Genomic DNA, 25928 nt, shown 5'->3' with positions numbered 1-25928 from the left:
CCGACCAACTTATGTTGTATCACTTTGGGTCAGTTTTCATTTTGATCGATTGGTTCAAACAATAAATTTAAAATTTAAAAATTATAGTAATATTATTAAAACATTAAATTTATAATATAAAATATGGAAAAATGTTCACTCTTTCATATATAATTGGGTCAGTTTTGGTCAATTTACACACAACCAAATTGAAGCCGACCCAACTGATTTAGTATAACGACTAAACCGAACCCAACTGAAAATACTTAAAAATTGATCAACTTTAATTAATGGTTAATCGGTTTGATCGGTTTCATCGATTTGATGAACAATCTTAATTTACACAAAATAAAAGCGAGATATTGTGCCCGATCTGCATCTATGGGCTTAATACACGATCAACTCCGGTCCACTCATAAAATTATTACACGTGTTTTTCCCTCCTTTAAGCAAATTCTCGCTATAGCAGAATTCCGACAGTCTGAATCTCCTGTCCAACAGGACCCTGCCCACGTCTTCCCACAATACACTATCTCTATGAATTAGAAACATCTCCTCCTCCATAATGCCAGAGAATAAGATGTTCTCCATGTGTGATTGCGATAAACGTGAGCAGGATTTTCGTCGGCTGGAGATCGAGACTCGAACTCGTAGGGCCGAAGCAATCCAAAAATCCCGTTGACTGTTAGAAGAGGGAGTTATTTACGGAAAATAAAAGCTATAAATTGGGCCCGGCCTGCATCTAAGGGCTCAATACACGGCCAACCCCGGTCCACCTGTAACATTATCACACGTGTTTTTCCCCTCTTTAAGGATATCCAAATCCTCGAGCAGAATTCCGAGGCAACTCAGAAAGAGAAAGAACGTGGAAGTGATATTGCCCGAAACCGACGAATCTCACCCGACCGTCAGCAGTTTCCTCTTCTCGGGCGGATGCTCCGTCCGCACTTGCGGGTCCCGCCACTACCAAGGAAAAGGATTAAAATAATAATCAAAACGAGAATCTCCGGATGATAATCTGTGGTGGCGGGACCCACACGGATGGGCGTGATCATCGGATAAAACGTATGGCCGATAAAGCAGTCACGTGGTGGAATGCTGACATCTCCGCCCTCTTCTTCTACGAGGAAGATATTTTCCGCAGGAAAAGCGGATAAAATAATATTTGTCCGTACCGGCCCAAAGTTGTGGTTCCCATGGGCTCTCACCCGATCGGACGGTGATGGGTCGGTGGCCCACCTCTGCAATCAACTCCAGGTCCAGGACAAGAAATGAAAAATATCGCCCATTAAAATATTCCCGAAAAACAATAAAACCGCGAATTTTCTTCGTGCATGAACCCGTATGCATTATCCCGCTTCCTTCCGGAGAGAGAGTACTTTAATTGACTGGCACGCGCCACGCGCGGTTGTAGGAGGGGAGCTTGGTGGGGCCCACCGGAAGATGGCGTCGTTTAACGCGAGTGAGGGAGACTCGCGACTTCGGCTGTCGTGGTTTGTTTTAGGTGTTGTTTGGACCGTCGTACCAGCGGCGACAGAAGTGCCGAAGTGGTTCCCGTGCTGTACGAACTGCGAACTGCCAACGCTTACAAATAAAGAAGGCTGTCACGTTTCTGCGGAGTTGGAAACGCCTCATGGGACGAGCACGAGCTCGAGCTCCTGCTTCTTGCACAGAAGGTTAGAGGAGAAGGTGTAGTACTGATTGCTGGAGCAGCGGTGAGGGATTTGAGAGGGGTTGTTGGGTTCTAATCTAAAAGTCATCTGACCGGAGGAAAAACAATCGGCTTTCGAATTGACTTGGGTTTGTTGGGGAGGAGAGGAAGGATGAAGATCCAGTGTAATGCTTGTGAGGCGGCGGAGGCCAGTGTGCTCTGCTGCGCAGACGACGCTGCTTTGTGTTGGGCGTGTGACGAGAAGGTTCATGCGGCGAACAAGCTTGCTAGCAAGCATCAGAGGGTTCCTCTGTCGAATTCGTCGTCGCAAATGCCGAAATGCGATATATGCCAGGTGAGATGGGTGGTCTAAGGCATCAGTTTATTGGTTTGTGAAATGGGTTTTGATTGGAACCTTTTTTCTATGGTTGGTTCTCAGTGATTTCTGGGTGCTTGAATTGATTTTAATTCTGTTTCTTTTTTTTTTTCTTTCTTCTTTAATTTTGATTTGTATGATTACATCTGAAGCGTTCTTGTAGCAGATTGATTTGGTGATCTCTCCGTTTTTTCTTTTCCAAAAAAAAGGAGACTTGCTATAGTGAGGTTTATTGGATGAGATGTAATTTTGGTTTTGTTTAACTCTCAGTTTCAGACTTTATGTTGGGAGGGGATTTGCTCAAAATAATCTATTTGGATGTTGTTATTATGCTTTCTGTTTATGTTTCTCTTTTTTCTTTGGTTTCGTTAGGATTTTCAGGTTTTATTGTGAGTTTTGTATTAGTGAGTTATGGAATTACTACTTAGATTAGAGTAGTTATTGTTTTTTAATATTAAATATGAATTTTTTGTGCTTGATAAAATAAATTCAAATGCTAATAAACCTCTAAACAAGAGGACAGGAGCTCTTGCAATATCAAATTTTCACAAGGTGAAGATTTGGAGATGAGATTTGATCCAATGACGGGGGTAGAAGTCCCCCCACCCCCACCCCACACATATGGACACACTTCACACTTTACTAAATAGCTTATTCTCTTTTTCTTTACCAGTCAGAAAAGGATGTTCACCAAAAGAATTGAAGGGGACTTTCCAGCATTTTTCCAGTGTTTTATAACCTGTGTATTTTTCATTTCTTCAAGGTTACTAGTGGCTGCTACTAAACTGAGAATCTATATAACACATTTTGTACTTTGCTAGGTTGAATTTCAGATGGTAGTTGGGGATCTCTGATAAATTGGAAACCCTATGTGATCTTCACACTTGATTATTAGATAGCAGAAGTTATAGAGGAAGCAGAAGGTGATCCCTGGAACAATGGTTGGTTGCTCCATTGTGACCTGGGTGGCCAGGGTTCAAATCTTGGAAACAGCCTCTCTGTATGTGCAGGGGTAAGGCTGTGTACATCTGTCCCTCCCCAGGCCCTGGCGCCCTGCATTGGCGGGTGCCTTGTGCACTGGGCTGCCCTTTTAGAAGTATAGAGGAAGTGGAACAGTTTAGTATGACCTTAATAGCCTGGGAAGTTGACATCGTCACAAGATAGGATATATTTTGTTGTGATTTTTTTTTCTTGTGTAAATTATGATATTCGTACTGAAGTTGCAGTAGGAGATAAGATGTAGAATACATCTCAATATAACCTGAGAAGATGGTAAAATCAGCATTTTTGCTTTACATTTAGTTTCTAACAAGTCTTTACATCCTTAGGATGTGTTTTTAATGAAGTCTGTAAATGGACCTTGAAATCCCTCGTTCTAGGATGAGAACCCTCCAAAAAACAGGATTTGGACTTTGGATCCAATTAGGTGGCAGAATTTACCCATGGATGAAAAAATAGGTAGTGGAATCCGCCCTTTAAACTGCCATTTTCTTTGGTTCTGCATAAAATATGCTTTTCCAAGTGCAATTTTTTCAACACTTTCTGTTTTTACCATTTTTTTTTTCCATTGCAATGTCAAATTCCAATACTGATAATAATCTTGCCGTTTACCATCAGTCAATGAGGAGATATGCTGAAATTTCCAGTTTCTTAGAGAATTAGCATATACCCACTTATGAGAACCTGAGAACTATATTTAATGATTTGAAGCTTTATCTGGCTAATCTTACTCTACTACAGGAAATTCTAGAGGAAAAAGAAGCACCTTTCTATTGACCGCATTTCACTGAGGTGATACCAAATTGACAAGGGCAAAAAAAGGAACCTTTCCCTAGGCCTAAATCAAGCCTGGCCATTGTCCATCTGACCAAGGGCAAGATGTTGGTTAATGATTCTTTGGAACACCTGCCACCCATTTTATGTTTAAAGGACAATTACTTAGCTGACCATAGTTATACTTTGCTTAACTAGGAGTCATTGCAGATTTAAGTCTGAGAGCAGCCATTTTGTGCCAAAAAAAATCCAAGAATTATGCCCAATCTAGTCTACTCTACCCCTCCCTTGACACTGATGTCTGATAGCCATGACCAACATTAGGTAATGGTTTGGTTAGCTCATCTCAATCTACATTTTTTTTTTGAGACTTATGATGTATGTCCACCATTTTGTAAGTTTTTATATACTTGTCTGTGTTTTTACTATCAAATAGCTAACCCAAAATTTATCCACTTTTGCAGGAAACTGTTGGCTATTTCTTTTGTCTAGAAGATCGAGCTTTACTCTGTAGGAAATGTGATGTTGCCATACACACTGCAAACAACTATGTGTCAGGGCATCAGAGGTTCCTGTTGACAGGAGTAAAAGTAGGGCTTGAATCTAAAGAACCAGTTGCATCTTCTACCAAAGAGAAATTGAACCCTGCTGGTAGAGATGTTGGGGTGGTATCTAGAAATCCAGGAACAGAATGTAGACCTGAGCCTATGAGTGCTGGAGTGGTGCCTAGAAATGAAAGAATAATATCTAGACTTGAGCCTTCAAGTGCTGGAATGGTGTCTAGAAATATAGGAACAATATCTAGACCAGAGCCTAGAAGGCATATCTCACCACAAATGGCTGGTGAAAATAGTGGATCATTGTCAAGCCTGGTTTGTGGAGTTGGGAGTCTACCAACAAGTACAATGTCATTTTCTGGGGGACCTATGAGTGGAAGTACCCCACAATGGCCTTTGGATGAGTTTTTTGGGTTCACAGAATTAAGTCAAAATTATGGGTTCATGGACCACACATCTTCCAAGGTATTTTGTACTCCACCAAAATGAACTTTTCTCCTTTCACATTGATGTGATGAAAAAAAAAACGTTATTTTTTAATGTGTGCTTTGCACCTTAACCTACACATACAAACATGATTTGTTTTTTTTTTTTTGGCAATGTCTTCCGACAATCTCTCCTTTTTTTTTTTTCTATTGCAATGCAAACATATAAACCAACAATTTGAAATAAATAAGACTTTTGTGGTAGAACGCCATTGCATGCTCCTATATTCTATTATTGTGCATTCATTTGTGGACATGACGTAAACAAAAAGTAGGAGAATAATCATCCAAAAAATCTGAACTAGGAGAATCCCACTCTTTTTGAAACTATGTTGCCTGTAATTCCTATACTATCTTTACTGTTTCTTTTGGCTGTTGTTATCTGGTGGTTGGTAATAAAAAACACAGTTCAACATGGGATTATTCCTTTAAATGACTACCTTTCCTAAACATATACTTTATAGTTGAAGAAAGTTGGTGATTCTTTTGACCTTGCCAATTTCTTTAGCTGCTTCACTATGTTAATTCGGAGTAGAAGCTTAGAGGTGAATGACCAAAGGAACCGCCCTGGATAGAAGGATATTCACCTCTGCAATCATGGTTGGCTGCCCTGCTTCTGCCTATGTTTTTTGAAATTTGTAGTTTTCAATACTCTTTAGCATATTATATTGTTGTCATTTTTGAGGATCTCCACCAAGAAGCCTCATTTCAAGGATCTATTCTAAGCCAAGTATTAAAGACCGTTAAAGAGTATGAGAGCTGCATGTACCCTTTCCTTCTTAAAAGTGGTGCACTTTCAGTAGCATTTTAGGTTTGGTTAACAGAAAATTGAACTGGTCCTTCAATTTTTCAAAAATACCGAACAAAAGCCCAACCAATTGGTTCAGTTAACTGGATTATTTGGTTCAGTTCAGTTTTTTATGAGCACCCCTCCCTTATATTTGCTGATAAAACATTAAGAAATGTATTTCTTGGGAAAATTGTAGTCCTATTGTGGCATCTTATCTTTCTTTTGTTTTCTAGCTATGGATCTGGTAAATTTGTATAACCTAGGTTTATATTACTTCTATGGTATTATGTATCCTGGTTCAATAGTCTTCCAGGTGGATGATAGAAATTCCTTTTATCCTATAATAGTCTTCACCTAGTCATCTGGCTGGTAATTCATCTATTTCCATCTCTGTTCTTATTTTTTTTCCTGTGACAATTATTTCTAGGCTGATAGCGGACGGCAGGAAGATTCTGATTGGTCCCCAATGTTACGAGCGGCAGATGAAGAGTTGGATGTTGATGAGTGCTTGGGTCAGGTGCCAGAGATGTCGTGGATGGTGCCACAGATGCCATCACCACCCACAGCCTCAGGGCTTAACTGGCCAAAGAACTTGCGGAATCCACCATCTGATTGTGCAGCTTCTGTTCCAGATATATGCTCCTTGTCTGTTCAAAACTTGTATCAATATCAACTAAATGCTGCCATCTTGAAACGTAGAAGGCTGTACTAATTGCAGAACTGTTCTTGCAGGAGAGCTGGAGAGGTTCTTGGAAAGTCAAGTGCTGTATAAATTTTGTATCTATTTTTTACTTCTTCCTGATGTTTTTACTTTTTAGGGCATTAGGATCACCTTATCAAGGCTATGTTTCTAGATCAGTAGGTACTTTTTTTTTTTAAATCTTTCCTAGGTTATTATGGTTCTTTTTGTGTAATTATTATACGTATCTGACCACAAGTTATCTGGTTATATTTGGTTTCTAATAATTGAATGCTTTTTTTTTTCATTATTTACTTCTTATTCTGAACTTTTTTACTGACCAAATGATTTGCCTACAGTTTAGGGCTAAAAATGGTATTCATTTGTCCAAAATTCGAATTTGATCTGATAAAGGTGATCCGAATTGGATCAGTTTCTATTTGGATTGAATGGGTCCATTTCAATCTGCTCCCATAAAATTCAAGTATAAAATTATTTTTCTATGAACAATCTCGTTTGAAAAGAGTCATAGGTGCCTTTCTTTTTGTGGAAACTATAGGTTTTAATCTTGTAAATGTTCCACTATATATATGAAAAAAAAAGCCATTACCCAATATCACTCCCTGCTAAGGAGTAGACTGGATATGGACCTGACAACTGGACCTTTGGGCATTTTTTAACCAACTGATGGGTGGGCCGGCCAGTTGGTAGGATTGCTGGTTTGTTTTAACAGAGACTGGATAGAATCCTGCTGCCGTTAGGGTTTGGGGGGTTTATGGATATGGAGGATGGGGTACCCCGTTGTATAAGCCCAATGAACCAAAAAACAAGAACTGGGTTAGAATCATTTTTTACTTTTTTTTTTTAACTTAATTTATTGATGATTTTCACTATTGAATGTGATCTAATTGGGGGATAATATTTGATAAAAATCTAAATACTAATTAATCAAATTTCGATCTAGGCATATCTGATTTGATCTGTTATTTTCATAGTCTTTACATGGATCTGTTGGTCGCCTATTAACAGATCTATCCCCAATAGGAATTCACCTCCAAGCATGCAAGTATAAATTGCCGCATAAATACAGTACAGATGGCCTGTATTTACATGCTCAACGGTGCATTCCTATTGGGTTGGATCCTGCTAAAATGGTAATCAGCAGATGCAGATTTGTGAAGAACTGCATGACTTTGTTGATTTGTGAAGAAATTTCCTTATCAGAGGACCTCTTTGTTGATCCATCATCAATCAACACTTGGTAGTAAGCCGAATCATGGGCATTAGCAAAATCATAAACTTCCCACCTGCCCACCGTATCAGAACGCTGACCTTTATCCGGGTCATCATGGGCTCTCTAACGCTAATGCCATCTCTTTTGGGATTGACCTTCATCCGGGTCACTTCACTTCACTCCTTATTATGATGTTGATTGAGCCGGTTGTTTACTTGATCAGTGCTCCATCAATGCCTTTTTTTATTTTTTTGTTGTGCATGTGTTATTCGGCTGTAATTCAATCTCTTGTCTGCTAAAAAACAACCAGTCCTAGTCTGCTCATCTAACCATTGTTCTGCTAGTATAGACATGGAATATGTAGGATTAAATATTCCTATATTATCTAATCTGGTCATTTGGTGTGATAATATTTCTGTCGTTTCCTTCACGTTGAGCCCAGTTTTTCATGTAAGAATCAAATACATTGAAGTTGTTCGATTTATTTCCAGTACAGAACTTGAGAACCTATTGATTAAAGGTCTCTCTCCTCGCCTTCATCGACTTCTTGCCAACCTGAACATTGGTGCCACCCCGTCCAGCTCAATCGAAGGGTGCTGATAGCATTAGCGTCAGAGAGCCCATGAACCGACCCATGCATATTGTTTTCATCCTACTACTTCAGGTTTCTTTTGGAGTTAGAGATGGCCATGACATTGTATATCTCTTATCCTACAATTGTACACATCATGGTTTTTAAAACTGACCTGGAGACCGAACTGGTCAGGGGTCTGGTTATTGGGTCGAACGGTCCGATCGTTCGAATCAAATGAACAGCCCGTTTTGACAAAAATAAAAATAAAAAATGGTCAAAATCGTTCGAACGATTAACTGCCCAGTTCAACGATTTGCTGACCAAAAACAACGTATTTTTTGAAAAAATTTAGTTTTGGGGGGGAAACGGAACCCGTCATCTGACCGATTCCCGGTTTTCCAGTCCAACTGTCCAGTCTGGTTTTGAAAACCATGGTACATATACTATACTTTAAATACAGAAGAGAGATCTCAACCCAAAGACTAAAGGGTGATCATTTTCTTCGCTTTTCTCTTTGCTATTGTCTAGCCAACTCTTGAGACTTAAAAGTTAACTTGAGGAGATTCAAGAGGCCTAATGGACTCCCAACAATTTTCTTTCAATCTGGGTGGGAGGTGATTCAAGAGAAACAGTTTCACCACTCTTTGAACCATAAATTCCTAGCTCTGATACTAAAGAACACACCTCTAGAGTTGCCTACTGACTTATTGCGTCCCATTGGCTTTTGTAAGTCAACTACAAATTCATCATAAAGATTCTAGAAAATCAGTTGCGGCCACTAATGCACAAGATCATCTCACAAAATCAAACAGCTTTTCATTGCTGGACAAATAGTAGATAACTACTCGATTTCCTGGAGTTGTTGCACACAATGAAGGGGAAATCCTTTGTTCTCCTCTAGAAGATCATCTAGCATTTGCTCTTTTATTGGCAATACGGTCTGATATAGCCAAACACTTTGACCCAATTGCCTTGTGACATGTGGCAACATTGGAGGGTGGCCTCGTCCTTTCACAGCCCTTAGAGGGCAATTGCGAGATGTCACCCTTAGGCTTTATGACAACCTCCCTCTGACCATTCCAATCTGGGCCTATTGGGTCATTAAATGTCAAAGTAATGCTCAGCCATATGGTCCCTATTCTAAATGGAGCCATTAGTCATTGCGAGCTGATGTGAGGACCCGTTTCAAAGCCCTTTAATGGCGTATCAATTATAAATAAGGTAGGAAATAGTAGGTATCTCTCTTACACACTCTATTATTCTTGTTATTTACTTTCATCTCACCTAACTTAACAAGAACCACACCCCAAGGCCTTTTGACATCTTTTTGTACAGTTCCAATGTTTCCGATTTACCCTCATTGCCAAATTTGATAACATAGGGCTCAGTTTGAAAGGAGTATAAATACAAATTTGTAGAATACAAAACCTTGTATTTTGTATGTATTTATACTGTACATATTTGTATTTATACTTCCTCCAAACTGAGCCTAAAGGTCAAAATATAAACTAGAGATGGAAAGAAAATGTCTATCACCCGTTGGGTGAACCATGCTTATCAAAGCCACTCTTTCTTCCATCCCTACTTATTACATGTGAACCATGGTTATATCCCTTCATCTATCTTGCCAAGAGGTCCATTCACTTATTTGGAGTTGATAACTTTGGCTCCCAAATCTTTCTACGAGCATGGTTGGAATTTCAAAAACCCAAGGTACTCAAAGCCTAGCATTAGAAACTTCCATTTTGTTAATAAAGCTTTCCTGGCCAAAATAAGTTGGAGGCTGCTATGAATGTTACTTCTCTTTGGTCTCAACTCTCTGCAAATAGTCACAACTTCTAGGAGGTTTTTGCTAAGTCCAGTGCTTATAGATGGTGATTCAATTCAAGCCCCTTCAAAGACCCTTGGATTCCATTGGTGCTAGGTCCAAACCAGAGTGTCAAGAGTAGATCTTGAATGAAAATCTAGAGCTGTCATGGCTTGGGTGGACCCGAATCGACCAAACCGACTATAATGGTTCTGGTTCCATGATTTGTCTCGATTAATAATTGAGTCCATTTCTTGTCTATTCCAAGCTAATTCAGACTTGGAACCAATTACTTTATTAAATATATATAATAATTTCTCAAATTTCTTATAATGTTTATCATGTTTTATGCTTGAAATAGTAAATTTGTTAGACAATAAATAAGTTAGTATTAATTAAAAATGTTTAATTTATTAATATATAAATAATTTAGGCATGTTTGGGAGTACTTAAAAATAAGTACTTATTTGAAATGAGTGCTTATTTGGGCGGGGACCACACCATTAAGCACTTATTGGTGTTTGGGAAATAAGCCCGAAACACGTGCTTATTTTTTAAGCCCAAATTTCTAGTATTTTTTAAGTGCTCATACAATGAGCACTTATTCAAAGTTTTCTTTCAGAATTGTCCCCTATAAATTTTTAGAATACCAATTATACCCTTTTTTGAAAGCAATTTACAAAAGCATTTTTATAAAAGTAATTTTATAAAAACTACATTTACAAAAGCATTTTTATGAAAGTACTTTTACAAAAGAACTTTTATAAAAGTACTTTTTTTCATTCACTTTGAACTCAATATTTTGAAATTTGAAAGAAAATAAAGGACACAAGAGTCACAAGTGCTCATTTAAGTGTTTATTGGAGAAAGACCACCAAATGCCCAATATGAAATAAGTACTCATTTTTTCAAGTGGTGGGTGCTAAATGCAAATAACCACTTATTCAATAAGCGCTTCTTTTTAACACAAACACTCCCGAACATGACCTTGGTATTTTCTATCATTTTTATCGATGTTATAGTTTCAAAATTTAAATTTTATGTTATTATTTAAATAAATAAATATAGTTTTCAGTATAATCAGGTGGACCCAATAGGCCCAACTATTAACTAGGATGATTTTAGATTTATGATTTTGTTCTAATTAATAATCGATTTAATATTGATTCTACCTAGACTCAACCCATTGACAGCGCTACCAAAATGGCGCTGCACGTTTGCAATGGAGCTCTCCTCTCCTATTCCGGTATTTTGGTGATGCTATGGTTGACATAATCGATCAACCATATTCCCATTCAACGACATCTGCCGCTAGTTGCTGACAAATTATGCTTGGTACTGAAACCCAATGGTATGTTCTCAAAATCAGCCTACCATGAGCTAGTTCCCATGCATGGGGCCCCCTGTAATGTTGTAGAATGTGGATTTTGGAAATGTATGGAGTGCTAAATCCATCCCACCCAGAATATAAATTTTAATTTGGATGTGCTGTAAGGTTAATGTGAGGTATGTTTGTAAGGAGCAAGCACAACAGTTCCATTACTCCATTGTAATTTGGGTGATCAAAGTTTAAATCTTGAAAACAACCTCTCTATATGTGTAGGGGGTAGGGATGTATACATCACTCTAACCCCACACCTTGCATTGGTGAGAGCCTCGTGCACTGGACTCGAAGTTCTCTCTAAAATCTCTGATTCACTTATAAGCTTAAAAGGACTAGATTATCAATTGGCTAAAATTGAGCAGCTCTAAGCATTGGTAATCACTCATGTTTTGCTAAAATTGCATGTGTCGTATGGCACACCTGGAAGTCTAGGAATGGCCTAATTTTTGAGAACAAAGCTTTTGACTATGTTGTTACTATCTGTAGAGCCTATGCTTACCTATAGGGCTGTCAATGGACTGGATATTGGTCCAACCTGGCTTGGTCAATATGGGTCAATTATAGATGGATTGGGTCATCCAATCTGATAAATACTTTGGACCATATTAAGTCTGGACAGGTCCAATCCAATTCAATACGTCTTATTGGATCGTCCAATCTGCAGTCCAATATAAATCCATTACAGTCCAATATAAACAGGGGCATATCGGCTTGTGTCATACTGTTTTTAAGTTTTATTTTTTTTTGAAAGCGGTAAGCCATCAGCAGTATCGGCGATACTGGTTGATATGGGCTGATAAGTATAGATAAGCCATTGATATGATATATATCGGCCTTAATGGCAGCGCTTCTCATCATCTCAAGGATGTGGCAATGCAGAGGTAGTAAGTAACACAGAGACCATCCTTAACTTTCATCAATACACTCCTCATGGATGGTTGGAACTTCCTTTGTTTGTTTTATCTACAGTATTATTTTCATCAAAGAGATCTAAATTCGATTGTTCATACTCTCTCCGAGGTAGGTTCTAGATCTGCCTCAAAAATCAAAACAAACCTGTAGGAACCTCCGAATTGTATTCTGCATACTTTATCTTTGTTGAACACTAGCTAGCTAGCAGTTGCTAATGTACATTATACACTAACATTACTCTAGCTTGCTAATGGATATCCAGTGGTTAATCATGATCTATTAAATTAATGATCACTCTCTGGGTTAACCAATCCACTAACCACTTGTAATTTGACTTCCAACCCACTAATAAATGTGTGGGTTGGATTGAAAATTGCCATCCAACTATCACCCTTCACCACCCCCTCTTTTCGCAAGATTTTCGTTAATATCAATTGCAAATGTGATATATATATATATTGCCTGTTTGGGAGTGATTCCACACAGCTTCTGGCTTTATGAGATGGGATCCATATGGACAGCTTAAAAGTTATGTTTAGTGAAATTGGCTTGGGCTTTTCGCATTGCAAGGTAGGTTTGAAGCTATGGAAACAGCAACCTCCCGGATTTTGTGTTATCTGTCAACTCAAGTTTGAAGTTCCCAATTCATTTCATGGGTTTCTTAAGAAACAAAGAAAGAAAGAAGTTTGAAGTTCCCAATTCATTGCAAGGTACCATATATTTGATCTTTGATTTCAGAAAATTAAAACAAATTTAAAACATAAAACTTTGAAGAAATTAGAAAATTTACTTGAATGTTCTCATCCTGATTCCAAGAAATCAGTTGATCAAATCTTGTCCAGAAACAAAATTTTTAATCAAACAACATAATATCCATATGCTCTGTGCAGTAGAAAATCAAATAAAGTCTTACGGATCGATATGATGCATGGAAAGTTATGAACCCTGAATATCTAGGTGTTTGATACAGTGGCATGTAGCCTTCTGGGTTGTTGATGAATAGAAATTTATGAGAGATTTTTCTATTTAAAATGTTTTGAAAACTTTTTTTTTTAATTAAATTGATCCATTTTTGGAAACACATTTCTCTGCTGTACCAAACACCCACTTAGTGCAACTGCACAAGCATTCTAGATTCGGCAAAGGTGTGTATGTGGGGGGAAAAATTCGGGGGTGTTTGTTACAATAGTGCTGCGTCCTGCGTGTTGATCAATACAAATTGTGAAATTCGTGTTGACAATACAGATCGCTATTTCTATTTAAAACATCGACGTGTCAATACATATATTTCTGTATTGATCGGCCCAGAATAGAAATACATATTTCTATATTGATCGGCCCAGAATGATGCCTGTACCAAACACCCCCTACCTGTATGAATTGGAAATTGGCATATGAATTAGAATTCTGCCAACCCGAATTCTGGGTATTTCTGGGTGGGTGATATAGGTATTTGTAGCTTTTTGATGTATTTCAATACAAATCTCTTTGATAATGGGGATTCGAGATTTTTCCTTGTGGAAGAAGCTCTTTCGATAGAGGCCATAGGGCTTTGACATTAAAGAGAATAAACTCATTTAACCTTACCTTGGGGTGTCAATTGGGGTTCCAATGTCTAATATGAGTCCATTACAGATATATTACAGATAGGACGAACCCAAACCGTCCTGATCCAAATATAAATCCATGGAGGGACCAGGTCCAAATCTAATCCAAATGTCTAGACTGGTCCAACAAATCTACAAGATCGGTCCATTGACACCTCAAATTTAACCCACGCAGTACGCAGAGAGAAATCCTCATGCAAACGCAGGGAAATCCTCAGCAAATCTAATCCTTGGGCAAGCTTTATTAAAATGAAAGCTGGTGAACGATAAAGACAATAACAACACAACAACCAGGAGAAAACAGAATTTCCTTCCAGAGCTTTCTGTTCATTGATCCTTCCTCCATTTTCATGGAAATGGAGCCATTCTTTTCACCTCCGTCTCTTCGATGTCGATTGCGAAACCCTTGTGGACCTTCCTCCAGTAATCCGCATTCGGGTTTATCCACTCCGGCTCTTCGATCTCCACCCTCGACTTCTTCAGACCTTCGCTCGAAACACTGTATTTCTCATCTCTCTTCTGCACCAGCTCCGGCTTCACCATCGCCAGCTTCACCGCCTGCGGTGACATCATCAGCGATGGTGCACCCAATGGAAGCCTGTCTCCTGTTTCACCCAATCAAAAATCCCACCACCAGATATTTGCAACGTGTCTCGTTATCAGTACTTTATTGATTGTTACTTACCCCTGTCAACTTGCCACGTGCACCAAAACTTGCCGTAGGTTTTGGTCAGGTTCTGGAGCTCCACCTTCTGCATCATCTCTGGGACCCGGGGATTCACCCACAGACCCGCCTTGATCTGGGCCGTCCAACAGCTAATCAGTATCAATGAATAATGAACTTATATACACCAGATCAAAAACAGAAAACTGAAAACTGAAAAGTTCGATCGACCTCATAAGCGTGAGAGTGCCACAGCTGCTGCTCTTCCGGTGGCAGAGCCTCGAAAATCCGATCCGATACGATATACTCCACACCTGCTCGACATTTTTCCCAGATGAAGAAAAGAATATAAAGAGAAGAGAAGAGAAGAGAACTGGAGAAAAGAGAAGAAAGGGATCGATTACCGATGAGGCGAGCGCTGGAGCAATCGGAGTCGTAAACGGCGCACTGGAGGAAGTCCTGGTTGAGGCGAGTGACGAAGTGGTGAGTCTCGATCTGTCGAGTCATGTCGTGGCTGTACATAGCGAAGGTGCAAACGTGCTGCTGTATGTGCTTTATGGGCTTCATCCCTTGCATCATCTTGGCCCCCGCGTCCAGCACCTGCGTCCCCATCGTCAGCGGCTGCCCCGGCGTCGGAGCGTCGCAGGCGATAGTACCAGAAGGTTGATCACTCGATGCCATGATAGCTTGAAGCCTTGAACCCTTCTTCCTCTTTTCTTTCTCGTCTGTTGTAAAAGGGAAAAAGAGAGGGCGGAGATTATATACAGGCAGATGAAAGAAGGAGATAAAAATTTAAAAGAGGTGGCGTGGTGGTGGCGCTGCCAAGCTGCAACACGGAAAACTTCGTGTTCTTGGCGCGGCTAACTCTTGCTGCAACGTGGTGAAGCTTGGGGACACTTGGAGAGTGAGGACTGAGGACTCGGTCGTCATATTTCAAGAAGTTTGGGCTTCCTGAGCACAAGCAACTCTTTGCTCTATTCTAATTCTTACTAAGGGCCCGTTTGCCTCGTGAGAATAAATGTTTGGAAGTGGACATTCCGATTCCAACCAACCGTTTGGTTGGACGAATCCTATTTCCATTCCACCTGATTTCCGTCTGAACTAATTCCGATTTAGATTCCTATATGAATCAAATGTAATTTCGCTGAGAAAACGAGAAGAATCGTTTAAGAGCCTTTTCATGATTAACTAAGGATGATATTCTTTCAGCGCAAATAACTACGACATAGTGTCAGTTTTGGCTGATTGCGGTTGGGGTGCAAGTTGGGCCGGGTTTGGTTGGATTAAAATCGATTCTAACTCCTAATTCAATCCGAGTTGTTTAACACTTTAACCTTCCACCCTAATCCTAACGCATATGGCCTTTTTTCTGATTGGATAAGTTGGAACTTAAATATATGAGCATTAAGTGCATTTATCTAGATAAATATTTCATAAGTAAAATTTGCTCGAATAAAACATATGATCCGCACTAGGTAAGTGTGCTTCGTGCCTAAACAATCAAATTACTTATTACGAATGCATGCATGCATGATAAGTTACTTACCCAAGTCGCTCAAGGGCATTAGTTTCTCGGAAAATTGATACTCTCAAGTAAATTATTTACATGAGCCATCAATAGCACAAAAAACGAACACAATTAAATTGATCCACTTTCCCGTTGATCAACTTATCTACCCTTATTTACCCCAAAACAAACAAGGCGTTATTCTATGTACAGGCACAAAGTTATGGTGCTATGAGAGTGTCATACTTTCATAACACTAGAGAATCTTGCCTTCAATGTTCAAACTTGTAATTGTCGATACATCTGTACAAATCAGATGCTTTTCTTGGGTTCCATACAGGTCAATTAAATTAAGGTTAAATTTGGGAGTGTTTACTTGAAAAAAAATAAGTGTTTAAAAATTTTGGTGAAAAAAACATTTATTTTAAACATGGATAGTATAGAAATTTTCAAAATGACATGGCAGACAAAGATAAGCCAGAAAATAAATAAGCACTTAGCATAAACACGGGTAGTATAGGTATTTTTGACATGGCAAACCAAAATTAGCCAAAAAGGAAAAAAGTACTTATGGAATAAACACTTAAAAAGTGAAAACCAAAATTTGGGCTTCTCAAATAAGTGGGTTTCTCAAAATAATCCATTATTTTGGGTTTATTTTCCAAATGCAAATAAGTGCATATTGGTGTGGTTCTGACCGGAAATAAGTGCTTTGGAGTAAATACTTATTTTTAAGCACTTCTAAACTTAGCCTAAATTTAGGGGTGGAGCTAAGGTTTTTTATTGAGGGGGGGCAAAACCTATAAAACATGGATATGGGGGGCAAAAGATAGAAAACTTGATGTACTTGATAACATTTATTGTAAATGAATAAAAATGCATAATTGATTCATGTGTTCTGGTGTGTTTCTATGTAATACTCTTAAACTAAACACTTATGAGACTTGTGCTAGTTTATAATCTTCACAGCCATCGGATAGATTTGTGGAGATTTATCCTGCTAAGGCTAACACTGATGTGCCACCAAGTTGGTTGAGGTGGCTTGTCTCAGCTGCCAGGGTGAAACCTGAGGTACATGCAGTGTTGATTTTCTTGAAACCTGAACCAGATTCAGTATTGCCCTGGACCTTGGAGATAGATGGGCAAAATTAGAATGTTACACTTGACCCCTAGACTCGACTATGGTACTACACTAGGTGTCGGATTGGGCTGTCTTTGATATGCCAATCAATGAGTGGGTGATCATAGTGATATGATCAACCCCTTTGTTAGACAAAGTGAACGATTGGGGAATGCACTCTCTCTGATGGAAACCTAAACTGCCGGCAGTTGATTTCAAATATATATATATTATGGTTTCAAAATGTTTGCAAAAGGTTTTAATTCCCGGGATCCATGTGAGTAGAGAGTGCAGCATTGTTCCTTGCAGTCGAGAGAGAGGTCCTCTCTTGTCGGGCAATGTGTGATCATTATGGGCTGAGAGGTTAAGTGTAAGACCATTGAGGGTAATACCTGATGGGCTAATCTTGCATCTGCCCACAGTCCTTGGGTTTTCATAAGGTGGCTGGATGCAAGGACCATTTAGTGTAAATGTTGAGCCAGTAAGAGCCCATGGTGATGTACTTAGGGGTTTACTGTCTTTTACAGTGAATTCGTCTAAGCCTTGTAACAAAGGCTAGATTGAACCCATGTGACTGATGTGTAGATCGATGTAAGGGTCCCATGCCATACAAAGAGAGCCAACTGGGCAGCAGGTTAAGGAGTAACTGAGCACATAAGCTTAATGGGCCTAAAGACTAATTTGAACTGGTCTTAAGTTAGTTAATTAAAAGGAGGCAAGATAGGATTTATAATCTGATTAGGATTAACTGAAGGATAAGATAAGTTTTATCCATTCAAGAGTCCAGATCCAAATATCAGATTTGGAATAAGGAACTCTCTCTCCTAATTAGGTTAGGAGGTTGATCCTGAGAAGGCTATAAATAAGGGGGCGAATTCCTCAGTCAGATAACACAGCAACCTGTAGAATTCTCTCCTATTCTTGCATCCCTACTTAGTTTAATCTCCTCTTGAAGAATTGATCAAGAAATGTTCTTTATAGTTTTTTGGTTGAAGAAACAATCTGAATTTGTGCTCACCAGCCCTTTACTCCATTCTTGCTGATGAATTTAGTTCTTGCTGAAGAGTTCTCCTACTGATCTTGTTTCACTACGCACTGTGTCATTTTCAGTGGAAGCGGATTTTTGTTTTCTCCTTGGACGTGAACATATTCATTGGGAGTTACTGCTACTTTGTATCAGGTATATATCCCTTTTCTCTTTTTTGGTTTCAGATCTAGTCTGGTTTTAGTTCAAAATTGATCATTGAAAATGCAAATTTTTAAAATATAGAATGTGATTCCCAGATGGGAGAGAGAGAAATTTTTGACATTTCGCCCAACTTTCCTATAGGGTTTGACCATCCATATGATGAATCTCTCATCTCTACAATATTATATATGGTTAATATTTAATTAGACACCTAGTATACACATGCTCTTGTATGTGCTAGTATATATAAAGTCATGTAATCATGGATGCATAATTTCATGCATGCATACACGCATATATCTATATATAAAATTATATAATATTTATTTATAAGGTTGAATTGGTTTTCCAAGCCTTGACTTTAACCCAACCTGAATTGGTTTCAAAATTTTCAACCCTAAACCTGACTCGAACATCAACCTGATTCAACCTTCAGGTTGGATTCAAGATAACCCAGCCTGATTACAGCCCTAAATGCAGTAGTTGGTGGTTACAGATGTGGATGATGACAATGAGCTTGTTTGTGGTTGTTATGCAGTGGTACCAAACACATTGACTCAACATTAATTGCTAAGGCTCAGTTTGGAAGAAATATAAATAAAAGTATATACAGTACAAATACATACAAAATACAAGGTTTTGACTCAAGGTTTTGTATAAATAAAAGTATATACAAAATAAAAGTATATACAGTACAAATATAAATAAAAGTATCTGATCAAACCTGATAAGAAACCTGAATTCGAATATTTTATCAGATATCCAATTCGATTGTAATAAAAAAGTTGATGATATAATATATATAATTAGCAGAACGGATCAGGTCATGGTGGATTGTATTGGAGTATATTTGAACTCGATCCGTTTAGTATCAATTTTTTTGTCCGATTTGATCCAATAAAAAAAGGTATTCGAATCAAAATCTTATCGGACCATATCCGGATTTGAATTGGATTTGATCCGAATAAAAAAAGGAATCACTCGTTTGTCACTTGATTTGCAGGGGTCGCTAGTCACCACTGTGACCCAGCTACCCATATTTGAGAGTGATGTCAACTCAGAATCTGCAAATGCTTCTTTATTACTTCTTTTCTTTCTTGTTCCTTGTTTTGTTCAGGAAAGAATGATTCAGGTGAAGAGACGGGTGGGATACTCTAATATATATTTTTTTAGAAAATCTTGGTGGAGGAACAAGAATCAAGTTTTTTCTTTTTGGCAAGTTTGTATCTTTCATCTTACATTTGTCCATCCTGCTTAATTGCTTAATCAAAGCCACTTGATCCCTGGGCTGGGCAATGTGTCCATATTTTAATTAATCTACCAGTCAGAGTTAACCATGTCAAAGCAACCTCACCCTTCCCTCAGCTTTTATAGTTTTATAGGATGCAGTAAAAAGGATCACCATGTTGTGTACATCAAGAAGCTCCAGTGGACTAAATAAATGATTGTAAAAATGCCAAAAAAATGGTGTAACAGAAAAAAAGTAAATCTATAAAATGGAATTTGGGGTTTTTATTGGTTGGATCATTCAATTCAAATGAGATCATCTTACCATCTAAGGTTCCAATAAGAAATTATCTGACTTATCTGCTAATCTGTTTTTGTAGTTACAGATTTCAATTTGATTAATGGATTTGTCATGTACTAGGCCTACCATGCTGCACTTGGATGCCAGAATCTGGAGTCCCCAAGTCAATCTTTTTCTTTTTTCCTCTTCATTTTCTTGCTAACATGTTTTGATTTCTTTGACGAGAGAACCGAACACACAAGCACATTCAAACAGGCCCATCAAGAAAGAGAAAAAAGAGGGAAAGAATCGGTGTTCATAAAGAAATTCTAAGCTTTGAACATCTAAATAACCAAAGATTTATCTTTTGCCAAAATCATGGGATCAAAGAAATGCTCAATAAACTGTGGAGTTCCTAACCTTGATTAGCCCATTTGATATATGCTGCTCCTTCTCATTAGTGTCTGCTAGAATTCAACTACTAGATAACCCTGTATTATCAACAGCTAAACTTAAACTGAATGTGCCAAAGGAATAGTCTTTTAGAAGTTAATAAATTTAATAAAGCAGTTAACAGTCAAAGGAGATTTCACAAAGATCGCAAATACATTAAACTATGCTGCTTATCAAGTTCTAGAAGGATTACTAGCATAGCTACCATGGTTTACAATCACTGGAATTAATAATGATCAGGTTTTGGTAAGATAGATTCCATAGTTTAAGGTTTCTTCTGTCACTTATCTGAAACCCATTGAATCCATCTCATTAATGTCAGTATTATCAAAATTTTTGCTCCTCAATATATAAATCCGACACTTACCTGAAACCCACTGCTTACAATCCCTTCAATTAACTAGAGGTTTTGGTAAGATTGAATCCATTGTTTAAAAATTCTTCTGTCACTTATCTGAACCCAATGAATCCATCTCATTAATCTCAGTATAATCAAAATTTTTGCTCATTAATATATAAATCTGACACGAAGAACTCCATACCAAAAGGAACAAGCAACATAAATGTGCAAGTAAAACACAACATAACCAAATAATAGTACTCTGGCTATTCCTAGACACCATTTTCCAAACAGAATCTACTCTTCTCAAGTTCATGCAAACAACCATTGCTTGTCTGCTCATCTGGGCAGGTAAGAATCTCAGAAACAAGCTTTATCAAAGAGCAGAGGCCCCCCAAGAAATTGTGATCAATAATACCTTCGCCCTCCAATACATGAGCAAAATCAACAAGCTTGACTTCTGCACCTGGCTTCCCTTTCATTGCTTCCTCCTTCTCATAAACCATAAGAACTGAACAAGAGTAGAAATGAAAAATAGTTTGATCCTCAAACCATGCTTTCAGCTCCAGTAGTTGTGCCAGAATCCCAGTGGAACCTCCATATACAACTGACGCAAATGAACAATCAGGGATTGCGTCTGAAGATGGATTAGAAGAAACAAACTTCCTCAGAACTGACCTAACATCCTTCAGAGTAAAACTCTGGGTACACTTTTTATCAGGCTTCCAGAACCCTGATTTCTCACTCTCATAGACCTGCAGACCAGATATCCTAAAACCCAATGACAAGCTTGTGGTTTCTCTGTCTTTCTTAATACATTTCTGGAAATAATCCTCAGATGCTTGGGGATACCAGGTCCTGGATCCAATCTTGATGTCAATAATAGAAGGATGGAGGCGATTCGAGACAAGATCCTCTAAAACCATGTGGGGGTGCAGACACCCATCTGAACCTTCTAAAAGCTGGGTTCCATGGAAAACAGGGAAGAATCTGCGAATGTGGTCTGGTATTCTGGTGTTGGAAGAGAAAGAGGTATAGAAGGCTACTTCCTTGGACCCACGTTCATCATTCTGAAGAGGCTTGTAGAAGCGACCTGAACCATCAATGAGTGGGCCAAGCTTCCCATCACGAGCCTGGTGGCCAGCAACTTGATGCTCTGGGGCCTTGAACATAGTCTTTACTCTTGAGGATGTGAAATTCGCACCTGTGGTTCAAACCTCAAACTTGAGAAATAGAGAAGAGTGCAATAACCTGGAGTCAAAGATTCCATTTTGATTTTAGAAATTGCATAAGTTAAGAAAGAGAAAAATTTTGAATAAACTGCACTCCATTGAAATGGTAAGCCATGGGATTTTTCTTTCTTTGTTTTTTTGTTTTCAAATTTTAAAGAGAAACTGAGATATATTAACTATAATTCTTCACAAATAAGGTACATTGAAAATCCAACTTCTGAATTCATAGTCAAAAGAAGAATTACGGAAAAACAAAGTCCAAATTGGAAGGATTTCAGAACACCACGTAATAGTAAAATCAAAGGAAGGGCTGTTTTAAGCAAAAAAATTGAAATGAAATGAACTAAAATGACCCATGCATGTTTCTCACTTGCAAGCTGCAAATCAACATTCTGCACCCAAGAATTTGAAAAGTAGTGAGAATTTCCTCACATTCCATTTACATTGTGAGTTTTTATTTTTTGGTAACTCGCATACTTTGTGAGATCAAACAACTAAAACGCCAGAAAATCCTAATCTGCTTGAAAGAACAGAGAAATGCAATTTGCCATATCATGAAGACATTCATAGAAAGTTATTTACAAGCAGCAGAACCTCATACGAAACCATCTTAAATGCCCAGAAGGAACTCGTAAAAGAGAAATTCAGATAGCTTCAGATCAATAAAACCTCACAGCTGCTACAAGATTTCAGAGATTCCAATGTAGTACAAGAGCTTAGATAGTTAGGCTCAGTTAAACCATTTTCTCCAAAATTAGCAGCAACGAATGATTCTAAATCACGAAACAGAAGTATAAACCACCAATTGTACCCACCGAGAGAGAGAGAGAGAAACTTGGAGAAACCAAACCTTAGTTTATCCAATTAAAACCTCCAAAGCTTCTCAAATTTTCTGGGAAAAGAAAAGCAACGCAATCGAATCCCTGGAAGAAAGGAGAAAAAGGAATACGAAGAAAACTCAGATCGAAAGAGAAGGATATGAAAACGGATAGTAGTGATCCGAGAAAGAATCTTTTCGATTAAAATAAAGATTAAAAGAATAATTATTTAATAGAGAAGAATCATATCCCCATTATTTAATAGAGAAGAATTTGTTTCCTCATAGTTAGAAAAAGATAATAAGTAATGGCTCTGATCCAGTACCTTCAAAATGTCATTGAATCGGGCCCAAATTCCAACCTTGTCGAACCTGGAAGCTGGAATAAACAACAAATTTAATTGGGAATATAACTCACCTGGTTACTCACTAATGTAACAGTTAAGGCGCCCATAAATGCTGACAAGTGTCAACACCCACCGCGAATCGACAACGTCAACGATCTATAATCCAAGTTTGACTGCAACCCAGAAAAGGAAAAGGGACGATCGACCCTACAAACTTGCCGATTTGAATGTTGAAACCTTAAAAGTGAACGAGCTGAAGTGGGCATGCCTTCTTTGAGCGATTCAGCTACAGAGGAGAAAGGTGGCTGGGTCTGGGTGGGTGATCTGATTGCAACAAAGGGATATTGAAGAAGGGGGTGAATCATTATCACAGTCTGATGAGATTGGCAAAGTGGGTCACTGAGAATCCTAATAATGGTGAAGAATAGCGGGGACAGAAAGAAGTCGGTTATGGCATTTGCAGAGTGGCTGATCCTGCGGGAACACGGCATGTGCCATGATTTGTACCAAAATGGGTCTCTCGCAGTCGCTGGTAACTTAACCAGAAACGCCAAATGTCTCGTTGTATTAAAGGTTGTAGCTTGTAGGGTGATGGGAGACTATATACACTAGCCTTTGCAGAGTGCAGATGGCCAACAGAAGGAAGTGGTAAGTGGGTATGGAGTGTAGGGCTAGAGGAGCAGAAGAAATGGAGTGAGTTTACAATTGCAGGCTTGCATCTCTCAATTGGTCGGGTGTACCCGAACCGAACCGATTATACCGGTTCTGGTTCTGAGTTTTGTTTCTCCCATTCCCGAATCCCGATGATATAATATTCGGTTGGCACCGACTCATGATATTCCTAATCGATTATTTTCTGATATCATGGTCAAACGCTAATTATAGAGTATAGACAATAACCCGGACAGTGACACCTAACCCCTTTCACTGTAGTTTGGATTTTCTACTTCACAAAATTGATTTTCACACTGACATCCGTCGATTGAGAACATCTCCGTACTTATGTTTGATGGAAACGTTTTCGGATGCATAATTGCAAGTGTTGCATTTACGAAACAGGGTGTGAGGACTAATTTCCTGGGAGGAAATCCAGATCCCCAAGTTTATCCCGTAAGAGTTCAAATCAATCCCCACAAAACTGTCCCACAACGTCTTACACACACCTTCGCCGCGTATTGGAAATACCTTCCGATGATATATCCGAAAGAATGATATCATTATTGGCAGATGTTTTCAATACACGAGAGATGCGGTCCGGTCTCGTTCAAAAAAAAAGAACAAAAAAGTTTGTTTATGACAAAGCCAGGCCTTGGACTGTTGATTCTATCAATTTGTCTCCCCACCATTATTGAAAGAGTACCCTAGCTATTTCTAAAACCCAAAGTTATCCTTATATTATTCTATGTGACCCTTCTGTCCTTTTGGGTTAGGCTTTTTTGGATTAATTACAGCATCCTTGAACTCTCTTACAATTACTTAAACACCTACTTAAGTTATCCTGAAGTTTCGAAATTCGATTTCCATTTGGTATTATCATTAAATTAGACCGAAAGACTTTTTTACCCTTAATTATTCTCTTCCTCCTCCCTTCTTATTCTTCTCTTTTCTCTTGCTTTCTCTTCTTCCTCATTCTTTCCTCTTATTCTTCTTCTCCTTTAAATGGCATTTTCTTTACCAAAAAAATGTACAATCTAACCACCATGTCCTTGTTTAATGAAATAATATTTTGAAATTTTGAAGAATGGTTATAAGGCAGTGGTATTTGGCATCATTAGACAGTAGTTTCCTTGGTTTATTAAATCGCTCATAAGGCAACTAGGCAAGTTTTCGAGCTCAATTGCTCTCTTGGGAATTCTTATAGAAGCTCCTTACGGAGGAACTGAGTTGAGAGAAGTAAATTCTTCTCAGTTGGATTGGACCCAAATTCCATCATGTATACATGTATATTGTCACGAGCACACAAACCAAAAACAAGATTGAGAGAATGAAACCTTATTCTAAAATTCGATAAAATTTTAAGAGATCTCTCATGATTGGGGGTCAGGAGCACGCAAGATGGTGATGATGAAAAGCATGGTTTTTAAAACTGGACCGGACCGGACGGTCAGACTGGAAAAACTGGTAACCGATCAGTCCCTCGGGTTCGATTATATTATAAATCGGAAATTCCTTAAAAGCATTGAAAAAGTCAGAAAATCATTGATTTAGACGATCGAACCGCTAAATCGTTTGACCCAGGCAACGGTTCACGGGTTATATTTTTTATTTTTGTAGATTTAAATAAAATAGAAAAAACAAAAAATGAAATGACTTTCATATCCCCGCCCCAAATCTTACTAATGGCTAGGGTTAGAATGACCCCCATTTTCGTTCTAACCCTTCCCTCCTCTCAGTCTTCACACCCAACCAACCACCTGCGATGGCCACTACCTATGGCATCCAGTGGCGACACACAACGACCAGCAACGACGGTGATCTTCATCTACAGTGGCCAGCGTTGATTTTGCAACAGGTCTAGCCGTGCAACAGTAATAGTTGCGGCAGTAACAGGTCCGGTGATCGAACTGCAGCGGCGGGCGGGGGTTTCTAGCCATGGTTTGTAAAATCGAATCGACAACCAAATCGGTCAGGGGTCCAGTTACTGGTTCGAATAGTTAATCAGTCGGTTCTGTGGTTTGCTGACCAAAATCAACAGTTTGGGGGAAAAACGGAACCGGTTAGGTCTCAGTTTTTTCGGTCCGACTGTCCAGTTTGATCGGGTTTTAAAAACCATGTTTCTAGCGACAGTGACAATTGCAAGCTTGCAGCAACACCTGCAACGACAATCACCTGCGACCAAGCCCAAGCCCACCATCACACCACCACCGGGCCAGTCCACTGACGGCAAGACTGATTTTTTCTATATTTATTTGCAATTTATTGTTTTATTTTTCTATTTTTTCTG

The 25928-nt window shown here is 38.6% G+C and overlaps 3 protein-coding genes across 13 annotated transcripts; 1 reads left to right on the top strand and 2 right to left on the bottom strand.

Annotated features, from left to right (window-relative positions):
* The first annotated feature begins 1361 nt into the window (after window positions 1-1361).
* LZF1 (light-regulated zinc finger protein 1) lies at window positions 1362-6600 on the top strand. 2 transcript variants are annotated; one of them, XM_088949653.1, is made up of 4 exons: window positions 1362-1985; window positions 4244-4801; window positions 6039-6256; window positions 6344-6600. In XM_088949653.1, exons 1-4 carry the CDS (start codon window positions 1803-1805, stop codon window positions 6381-6383), a joined length of 999 nt encoding a protein of 332 aa, XP_088805779.1. In that variant the 5' UTR covers window positions 1362-1802; the 3' UTR covers window positions 6384-6600. The 2 variants fall into 2 exon arrangements, with proteins under 2 accessions (XP_088805779.1, XP_088805778.1); XM_088949652.1 differs by having other exon boundaries at window positions 1463-1985; window positions 6039-6510.
* Window positions 6601-13752: 7152 nt separating this feature from the next.
* Window positions 13753-15307, bottom strand: LOC148847826 (oil body-associated protein 2B-like). The gene is made up of 4 exons (XM_088949440.1): window positions 14877-15307; window positions 14704-14786; window positions 14494-14608; window positions 13753-14413 (listed from the first exon to the last, which is right to left on the bottom strand). Exons 1-4 carry the CDS (start codon window positions 15151-15153, stop codon window positions 14157-14159), a joined length of 732 nt encoding a protein of 243 aa, XP_088805566.1. The 5' UTR covers window positions 15154-15307; the 3' UTR covers window positions 13753-14156.
* Window positions 15308-20725: 5418 nt separating this feature from the next.
* Window positions 20726-23639, bottom strand: LOC148847825 (inositol polyphosphate multikinase alpha-like). 10 transcript variants are annotated; one of them, XM_088948361.1, is made up of 3 exons: window positions 22964-23639; window positions 22636-22743; window positions 20726-21839 (listed from the first exon to the last, which is right to left on the bottom strand). In XM_088948361.1, exon 3 carries the CDS (start codon window positions 21758-21760, stop codon window positions 20861-20863), a length of 900 nt encoding a protein of 299 aa, XP_088804487.1. In that variant the 5' UTR covers window positions 21761-21839; window positions 22636-22743; window positions 22964-23639; the 3' UTR covers window positions 20726-20860. The 10 variants fall into 10 exon arrangements, with proteins under 10 accessions (XP_088804487.1, XP_088804485.1, XP_088804486.1 ...); XM_088948359.1 differs by having other exon boundaries at window positions 20726-21792; XM_088948360.1 differs by having other exon boundaries at window positions 22671-22743.
* Between the last annotated feature and the right edge of the window lie 2289 nt (window positions 23640-25928).

This window comes from Nelumbo lutea, chromosome 6 (genome assembly GCF_056320005.1).
Source record: "Nelumbo lutea isolate HS-2025 chromosome 6, American lotus-T2T, whole genome shotgun sequence".
NCBI classification, from domain to species: Eukaryota; Viridiplantae; Streptophyta; class Magnoliopsida; order Proteales; family Nelumbonaceae; genus Nelumbo; species Nelumbo lutea.
Note: the sequence above shows the minus strand (reverse complement) of the source record. Positions and strands in the feature narration are given on the sequence as shown.